This window comes from Photinus pyralis, unplaced genomic scaffold, assembly GCF_008802855.1.
Source record: "Photinus pyralis isolate 1611_PpyrPB1 unplaced genomic scaffold, Ppyr1.3 Ppyr1.4_LG9, whole genome shotgun sequence".
Classification (NCBI taxonomy): domain Eukaryota; kingdom Metazoa; phylum Arthropoda; class Insecta; order Coleoptera; family Lampyridae; genus Photinus; species Photinus pyralis.
In genome coordinates this window covers 14053599-14063404 of record NW_022170878.1, presented here as the reverse complement: position 1 = coordinate 14063404, position 9806 = coordinate 14053599, and the positions used below count along the sequence as shown (strand labels likewise).

The 9806-nt window shown below is 36.9% G+C and overlaps 1 protein-coding gene across 1 annotated transcript; it reads right to left on the bottom strand.

The window, feature by feature from the left end:
* Positions 1-1970: 1970 nt before the first annotated feature.
* On the bottom strand, positions 1971-8592 carry LOC116181008 (probable RNA-binding protein 46). The gene is made up of 5 exons (XM_031501219.1): positions 7864-8592; positions 2870-3047; positions 2721-2820; positions 2175-2295; positions 1971-2118 (listed from the first exon to the last, which is right to left on the bottom strand). Exons 1-5 carry the CDS (start codon positions 8545-8547, stop codon positions 2044-2046), a joined length of 1158 nt encoding a protein of 385 aa, XP_031357079.1. The 5' UTR covers positions 8548-8592; the 3' UTR covers positions 1971-2043.
* Positions 8593-9806: the final 1214 nt, after the last annotated feature.

Genomic DNA, 9806 nt, shown 5'->3' with positions numbered 1-9806 from the left:
CAAGAAATTTTGGTGTAGTCGATTTTTGGTAAAAAAGGAAGGTTATACACTGCCTTTTTTTGAGGCCCGCAAAAAAAATTGTCTCAGATCGACCCGGAAAAAATTTTCTTATAGAATGGGGCCTGTAGAATCCATAATTTCAAACAGTTCCAAGATTGGGCTACTAGTTCAAAAGTTACAGCCCTTTGAATTTTTTTTCGAAATTTGTTTTTTGTCCATAACTTTTTATTGAGAGTCTATCGAAAACGTACGAATTGTTTTGGATTCTACGCACCAAAATTAATAAGAAAAAGTGTTTTCCCGAGAAATTTTGGTGCAGTCGATTTTTGGTAAAAAAGGAAGGTTTATACACTGCCTTTTTTTGAGGCCCGCAAAAAAAATTGTCTCAGATCGACCCGGAAAAAAATTTTTCCATAGAATGTGGCCTGTAGAATCCATAACTTCAAACAGTTCCAAGATTGGGCTACTAGTTCAAAAGTTACAGCCCTTTGAATTTTCTTTCGAAATTGGTTTCTAGTCCACAACTTTTGATTGAGAAGTCTGATCGAAAAAGTACTAATTGTTTTGGATTCTACGCACCAAAATTAATAAGAAAAGTGTTTTCCCGAGAAATTTTGGTGCAGTCGATTTTTGGTAAAAAAGGAAGGTTATACACTGCCTTTTTTTGAGGCCCGCAAAAAAAAATTGTCTCGGATCGACCCGGAAAAAAAATTTTCTTATAGAATGGGGCCTGTAGAATCCATAATTTCAAACAGTTCCAAGATTGGGCTACTAGTTCAAAAGTTACAGCCCTTTGAATTTTTTTCGAAATTGGTTTCTAGTCTATAACTTTTGATTGAGAAGTCTGATCGAAAAAGTACGAATTGTTTTGGATTCTACGCACCAAAATTAATAAGAAAAAGTGTTTTCCCGAGAAATTTTGGTGCAGTCGATTTTTGGTAAAAAAGGAAGGTTATACACTGCCTTTTTTTGAGCCCCGCAAAAAAAATTGTCTCAGATCGACCCGGAAAAAAAATTTTCTTATAGAATGTGGCCTGTAGAATCCATAATTTCAAACAGTTCCAAGATTGGGCTACTAGTTCAAAAGTTACAGCCCTTTGAATTTTCTTTCGAAATTGGTTTCTAGTCTATAACTTTTGATTGAGAAGTCTAATTGAAAAAGTACGAATTGTTTTGGATTCTACGCACCAAAATTAATAAGAAAAAGTGTTTTCCCAAGAAATTTTGGTGTAGTTGATTTTTGAGGCCCGCAAAAAAAATTGTCTCAGATCGACCCGGAAAAAAATGTTCTTATAGAATGTGGCCTGTAGAATCCATAATTTCAAACAGTTTGAAGATTGGGCTACTGAATTTTCTTTCGAAATTTGTACTTTTTTGTCCATAACTTTTTATTGAGAGGTCTATCCGAAAACGTACGAATTGTTTTGGATTCTACGCACCAAAATTAATAAGAAAAAGTGTTTTCCCGAGAAATTTTGGTGCAGTCGATTTTTGGTAAAAAAGGAAGGTCGTACACTGCCTTTTTTTGAGGCTCGCAAAAAAAATTGTCTCAGATCGACCCGGAAAAAATTTTCCTTATAGAATGGGGCCTGTAGAATCCATAATTTCAAACAGTTTGAAGATTGGGCTACTAGATCAAAAGTTACAGCCCTTTGAATTTTTTTTCGAAATTTGTTTTTTGTCCATAACTTTTTATTGAAGTCTGATCGAAAAAGTACGAAGGGAGAGGGATAAATAAATGTCCTAGGACCTAGGGTTTCAAAGTTTGCGAATCTAGTTTTTAATTGAGAGATACTATAGGCACATTTTATTTAGAATAGATACAATAGAACACAAAGAATTAAAATGAACCATTGACATAAAAAAAAAATTAATAAGCAATTATATCGGATACAGTTAATGAATGTTCCACAACCTCATTAAATTAAAATAAAATTTCTGAGAGTGTAAAAATTATAATTGAGCCCAAATAGCGAATTCAACAATGTTGGTAGAATGAATCAAGAATATCAATATTTAATCATGCGAAATCGAAAAATTCAGTCAGTCAGAAATGTGCATTGACAATAAGGCGGTGTCGATTAGGGGCTCGGTGTTCCACAACTGAAAAGTGCCATCCTAAAAAAAACGAACTTTAATAAGAGCGAGTACCGTCTGGACATTTTGCGACTTACGCAGAGACTGGAATTTTCACCAGGGCTATCGGTCCCTGATGGCGATCTGAGCGCCGCCGTCTCCCTGCTCAGGGACAGCTTGCGTTCCTGCACAATTTTTCGCATGCGTGGCGGGACCGACCTGAAATCATGAGAAGAATTCGTACATCCAGAAGCTACGGCAAAAATTAATGAATCGATTACTGATCGACTCTCAATCCGCAATTTTTTAGTAATCGATTATCCAAATCGCCTACAGTCGTTTGTACTAAATAATAATAATAATAATTTATTGTCCAAACAGACTATCTAGTCTAAATACAGGACAAACTTAAATATTGTTCAATAAAAGCCGCACAGAAATATAGAAAAACTAACAAAAATGTAACAAAAATAATAACTAAAGCGAAAGCTAAAGATGAGCTTTATGTCATTAGTTTGTGAACCAATTTCAAACGAGTTCTTTATTCTCTATCACATGTCAACACATGAGCCAGAAAGAGATGGTCAGAATTTGAAGCTTATCTTTAGTGTAAACGACTGTAGTCACTAGTCAGGCATACGTACGTGCAGAAGTTTTGTGCCGGTGCGTTCATGCGTTGAAACTTGCTGTATTTGGCCGGACGTGCCCAGTCCACTTCGACCTCCTCCCCCAAAATGGCGGTGTCTGGAAAGTAAAAGCATTCGAGCCCAGCCCTGGTAAATGCAATACGTACTTTTCAACATGGTCATGGCGAATTCGGCAGATTCGCGATTGAAAAAGTGTATAAATGCGTAATCCTTGATCTGGTGTATCTTAGTGATAGCGGCGTCGTCGATTATCTTACGAAGCAACGCGCGTATGATCGACTCGTTGTACTGTAGAGGTAAATTGCGGATGTAGAGTTTCGTCACCTGAAAATAGTCTATGTTACTCCTTGTTCACAGATTGCCAGGTGATATCTTTTCCCAATAGCTGGTATTTCTGGGGTTTGGAATCGAAATAGTCAACGTTCATTTACCTACTACTGAAATCAGACCTGGGGAGTTTTTCATACCCCCAACACTCCCTGGTGAGGGTCCGTTAACTTGGCCCCCCCCCCACTGAGAGATTTCATAGTCGTATTATTTTGAAATGAATGCGCTCTTTATGCGCTCATATGCGCCACCGATAATAACTCTTGCGCCATTATCGTTTTTTAGAAATCCGAAAAAACATTTGGGGGGGCCAAGTGAACGTAGCCCCCCCCAGTGCGTATTTTGTCCCTTGTAACTAGGTCACCTGATACACTTGGTTATGTGCTCAATTGCGCCACTTGAATTAAAGCTAGCGCCATTACGGTTAAGCCGTGACAAATTTTCAAAAAGTGGGGGGGCCAACTTAACGTTTTTAAAAGTTACTTTTTTTAACATCTTTTCATACGAAATTGTACTCTCAGGTATGCGCTGAAATGCGCCGTAAAAAGATATCTTTGCGCCATTATTGTTTTTTGGTTATCCTTAAATATATTTGGGGGGGGGGCCAAGTGAACGGAATCCCCCATAACGCATTTTGCTACCGGTATTTGTGCCACTTGATACATCTGGTTATGAGCTCAATTGCGCCACTTGAATTAAAACTAGCGCCATTACGGTTAAGCCATAAAAAATTTTTAAAAAGTGGGGGGGGCTAACTTAACGTTTTCAAAAGTTACGTTTTTTAACATGTTTTTTTCTACTACATCGTACCTTTCATCATGCGCTAAAATTCGCCGTAAACAAAAATCTTGGCGCCATTATAGTGTTTCAGAAACACTATACAGGGTGTTTTTTTGGGAGCTTTAGTTAAACAATTCTGGGAAAGTAAAATAGGTAGGTTTTTAAAAATTTGTATTTAGGAGTTACTCCGAAGGCCGAATCGATGTAAAATATTTTCAAAATGGGCGCACTTCCGTAAATAACTTTTGAAGACGCTAAGCTAGACCCTCCGCATACCTGAGAGTACAATTTCGTATGAAACGATGTTAAAAAAAAGTAACTTTTAAAAACGTTAAGTTGGCCCCCCCACTTTTTGAAAATTTGTCACGGCTTAACCGTAATGGCGCTAGCTTTAATTCAAGTGGCGCAATTGAGCGCATAACCAAATGTATCAGGTGACCTAGTTACAAGGGACAAAATACGTACTGGGGGGGGGGGCTACGTTCACTTGCCCCCCCCCCCCAAATGTTTTTTCGGATTTCTAAAAAACGATAATGGCGCAAGAGTTATTATCGGTGGCGCATATGAGCGCATAACGAGCGCATTCATTTCAAAATAATACGACTATGAAATCTCTCAGTGGGGGGGCTAAGTTAACGGACCCCCCCCCCCCCCCCGTGATACGTTCACCTCTACGACAACAAATTGCGGTGTAATTGCTAAGGAAATACTCCCCAGAAAAGAAATATTCCATCTTCATTTATTGACAACTGAAATCAGACCTTCGTACATTGGGGGGGGGGAGGGGCAAAGATACGTTCACCCTCAAAGACTCTTCTGAATAGGGTATTAAACGTTTCTGGGGACGAAGGTAGAAGCGGGGAGCCTGGGACTCTTTCGAAAAATTCCAGATGAGATGGAGCGATACAATACTGATTTATTACGAGGGTGCAAATTTTACATGGAACACCCTGTATAAATGTTAATTTTTTGGTAAAACAATTTATAATTCCACTGCGATTTTCACCGATCCTCGTCTTTGGGTCACCACTTAGATTGTGATGTTGCTCTCGCTAACTGTAGGAATATTATACAACGGTTTTTCACATTCTCTCCCCTATTTCCAAGAAACATCGATTTGCGGTTGGCCGTTTAATATTTTTTGTAGGAAATGTTGTATGATATTGCAGATGCTTCAGGAAAAAGTGCAGGAAAATTCGAAAATCTTTCCAGACTGTTTAAAGAATTTTGAAAATGGTTCAAAAAATGATTCGAAAATATTGAAATTTGTGAGAAATTATAGTCCATATAATATTTTTGTATGAAAAAAATTAGTTACCGGGCGAAACCGAGTTTTTCAGGCAGGTGGAATGAATAGAATTTGGGAAAAAATAATTAAAACAGCTGAATTTTTCCGCGGGTGAAATCACGGGGGTTGAAAGGGGTGGAAAGTGGTATTTTGCAAATTGTGGTAAAACTATTGATTTTAGACGAAAATGTTAAATGTAAAAGTTATAGAGATTAAAAAAATGAGCAACTTTTGTATCTACACTATTTTCACATAACCTCCAATTTTCCTAGAAAAACCGGAAAAACTGTTTTTTTCGTTTTTTATTCTTATTTTTGCGAAAAAATGTCGTAGGGGTTTGAAATTTGGAGATAACAGCCTGTTTTATGATAAAACAGAAGATAATTGTTTGGGCCCATAAAGTTGAACCGTTTCCAAGATCTCACGATTTCTGAAAAAATCACCTCTTTTTCAAGGGGATGAAAAATCTATTTTTTTCATCGTACAGAGGTGCGCAGGGTAGCAAAATTTTCGGGAGGACTTATATTTTAATAAACAAAAATAAAAAAATACTATTCCTATAGCAAAAATTCGAGAAATTCCCCAAAAACCGGAAAAACAGTTTTAAGATATACACGGTTTTTGACATGATAAATCAAGATGTTGGATGTTAATAAAGATTTTTTCGAAATCTGTCTTCTTCCTTCTCTTTAATGTTTGCCTAAATATTCTCTTTTGTTATCTTATGCTCAACTGTTTTAGTTAAAACATCTTTGTTATTTCTTTTTTCTGCATTTTTACCGCAATAAAAGCAATTCGAAATAAAATCGAATTATGTATCTTGCTTCCTGATTCTTGAAGAATTTATTTTTGTTCACCGACTCTTCTTCCTGCTTGTTTTATAGCTGATGCAATTGCGTTGGGCCTGTTGATAAACTTGCAAAATCTGCAATAAGAACGTTGGTTTTACCGGCCAAAAGCAAATGATTTGAGATGTCAAACCTGCAGGAATAAACTTTATGAGGATTTTATTCATAATTCCTATAAATTAACGATCAACAGGCCCAGTTTAATCCCATCAGCTGTAAAACAGGCAGGAAGAAGAGTTAGGGAACAAAAACATATTGTTCAGGAAGCAAAAGAATTCGATTTTACTTCAAATTACTTTTATTGCGGTAAAAATGCAGAAAAAAGAAACAATAAAGATGTTTTAATTAAGGCAGTTGGGCACTGGGAAACAAAAGAAAATATTTTAGCAACATTAAAGAGGAGAGAGAAGACAGATTTCCAAAACTGTTTATTAGCGCGGATCCAACACGTTAATTTATTTGCAAAAAAGCCCCGCGCACCTCTGTACGATGAAAAAAAATATATTTTTCATCCCCTTGAAAAAGAGGTGATTTTTTACAGAAATCGTGAGATCTTGGAAACGGTTCAACTTTATAGGCCCAAACAATTTTCTTCTGTTTTATCATAAAACAGGTTATGTTACCTCCAAATTTCAAACCCCTACGACATTTTTTTGCAAAAATAAGAATAAAAAACGAAAAAGACAGTTTTTCCGGTTTTTCTAGGAAAATTTGAGGTTATGTGAAAATAGTGCAGATACAAAAGTTGCTCATTTTTTTAATCTCTATAACTTTTACATTTAACATTTTCGTCTAAAATCAATAGTTTTGCCACAATTTGCAAAATACCACTTTCCACCCATTTCAACCCCCGTAATTTCACCCGCGGAAAAATTCAGCTGTTTTAATTATTTTTTCCCAATTTCTATTCATTTCACCTGCTTGAAAAACCCGGTTTCGCCCGGTAACTAATTTTTTTTTAAAATAAATGATTTTAGTGCTATTTAGCCTGGACTATTATAGAAATGTGTACGGAAAACCAAACCGTTTTCCTATGGAGATTCGATTTCCCAAAAATTTTTTAATATTTTGGAAATATTTTTGTAGGCAAGTAGAAAAGTGCAGGAAAATTTGAAAATGTTTCTAGACTGCGTAAAGAACTTTGGAAATGGTTCAAAAATGGGTGGAAAATATTGGAAACGTTTCATAAAGATTGGAATTAGGCCGAAATTATAGACAATTCGGAAACGTTCGCGTAGTAGTAGTGTTCACAATTTTTGGGGTGGACATGTGATAGGGGCGGAAATCAAATTAAGCCAATTAAGGTTGAATCGGATATTAGATAATGGAACGCACACACGACTCATTATGCCATATCATTCTTTAAGGGGCTGGCTCCTTCCCCATGAGATACACATTTTGAGAACTCATGTAACCAAAATATAATAAATCTATTATATTTATTTATTAATAAAATAAAACAAAATAAAATCGAATTTAACTCGACTGTGTCATGCATAGTTTAACGAGAGAGGTATAAAAAATAAAAAATAAATGACTAATTAATCAATTTTTAATAAAAACGTTTTGTTTATATAAAAAATTCGACAATAAAAATAATGAAGGGGGCTCTCCGCAAATAAAACGTTATCATCCCCTAAAAGTAGTTCAAAAGTGGGTCCAGACAGACGGACAAAACGCAAATGTATGTAAAAAAGAAAATATTGTTTCGTTACCTCATGACGTAGACCAGTCTCTGTCTCACCTGTACCATTGACCAATGGACATCAGCCGGGGCGAGGGTCATACCCCCTCCCCTATGTACATACCGCATTTACGCATATAATCTTACCTGAAATAACAATGCAAAATGCAAATCAGGGGACCGTGTAAACAGAAGATGGCGAGGGTGTCCTACCTGGCTCATAATCTCCGAAGAGACTTCCGGAATGGGATCGGCCCAATCAATGGCGATATCTTTGTTCCACAAAGCGAAGCCGTAACCGAGCTGTCGTCGAGCCATGGCGGCCGCTTTGTGATCGACGAATTCGATAAAAATGTAACCGCGATTAACATCCCCCAACACCTGCGCGGGATACATGATGACCTTCGTAATTCCATCGACGTACTCCTTGAGAACGTTATAAATTTCCTCCTTGGTCTTGTCGACGGGGACGCCGCCCATAAACAATCGACAATTATCGATTGACTTGTACACCCCGATAAATCGATTGCAACGTATCTCGTAACGATCCAACATGGCGACCGCGCGATCAGCGTAAGCCGCATTAGCGTATGTAACAAAAGCGTAACCGCGATTAAGCCCGCAAAAATCGAGCATCAGGCGAAATTTTGTAATCACGCCGACACGTCCGAACAAGGGTACAAGTTCATCCTCGAAGATGTTCCGGGGTATTTTCCCGACGAATATTTCGGAACCGCGCTCCGGGGCCGACATTTTCATCTTGCGGGGGGTCGTTACTCGTTGGCCGTTAAATTGCACGGTTTCCAAATCATTCATCTCGATAAAGTTTAACAAATTACGGTACCTGATCGTTTCCGGGGTGGCCTTGGAACGTTGCAATTGCGGAAGCGTTAACATTTTGTTTAAAAAAATTTGGAAGAAAAATTGAACACCTACGAATCGATCGACACTTGACTGCAAACTGTGCAAGGATGAACTGATTCGATTCGGTTCTACAATATTGCAGGTAACCTGTAATTGACACGTCAAGGGTGGCAAATTTAAAATTCGGAAATTCCGCTTGGCGATTCGTTCATCTTTTATTGCCAATTGTAACTTCGATAACGTTTTATGATTGTATGGGATTAAAATACAGGGCGATTACTTGGATATTGGCAATGTAATGTTGTCTCTAATACCTGAAGAAACAGAATCTTGCGCATTCGGTAGAAGAATTCCTATTTTGAAGCAATATTGTCCCCTAGCTCAATAACTACCTACGATAACGATCTTGGCTTTTTATACAGGAAATATGTTGAAAGCTCCAATTTTGACCTTAAGCCCTTCAACTTTGTGAGCTGCTCGAGTTCAAAAAATTCTTCACATTAAAAACGTTTCCTTGTGTCATGATTTTAAAAATAGTCACCAAACAATGTAAAGGCACGTGGAAGTTTCAATTAGCCTAGTGGAGAAATGCTGAGAGTTTTATAATTATAAATAACGGCCCATTCATTATTGAAAGGATGAATGGTGTTTGTTTTAGGTATCTACTCAGTTTTCTGTAACCCAATCTTTGAGTTCCTTCTTATTTCTTTTTTGTCACACTTTCACAAGTTGATTAAACGTATGTGCCTGTGTTACTGTCTAAAAGTACTAGCATTCAAGGGGTAAAGATCAGGCTCGTAAACAGGATGAAGTAGCAGAGGTGGCTTAAGAAAATAGAAAAACCACCAAATTAGGGTGCATTAAGTTGCCCTCCACTAAAAAGATAAGCAAATCTATTAATACCGTTATGTTGTACTAATATTGTACTTATTTGTACCGCGGATACCAAATTTTGTACCACTACCTTTTAATCGTTAGGACCGAATCTACATTGGGGTTGCAACTTAACACCACAACCCCGAGTATTCAGATCCTTAAAAATTTGTGTGCTATAATTTTGTACTCATTTTGTACTAATTAGTACCGTAAGAAAAAAAATCTGTACCATTACCCTTTAACCGCTACTAATCAAATTAACTTTGGAGGTGCAACTTAACGGTACAACCCCAAGTAAACAGATTTCTATAATAATATAATAATAATAATAATAATATATATTAATTCCCAAGACAAATTTTGAATTGTATAGGATACGTTAGACACAAAAAAAATACAATTAAATACAATTTAAA

Bases quoted from the DNA above. Each gene is read 5' to 3' on its own strand.
- LOC116181008 (XM_031501219.1), bottom strand. From the start codon at position 8,547: ATGTTAACGCTTCCGCAATTGCAACGTTCCAAGGCCACCCCGGAAACG. The intron at 2,821-2,869 runs GTACGTATTGCA...TTTACTTTCCAG, and splicing joins CGCCATGACCATGTTGAAAA to ACACCGCCATTTTGGGGGAG. The intron at 2,296-2,720 runs GTACGTATGCCT...TCATGATTTCAG, and splicing joins CCGGCACAAAACTTCTGCAC to GTCGGTCCCGCCACGCATGC.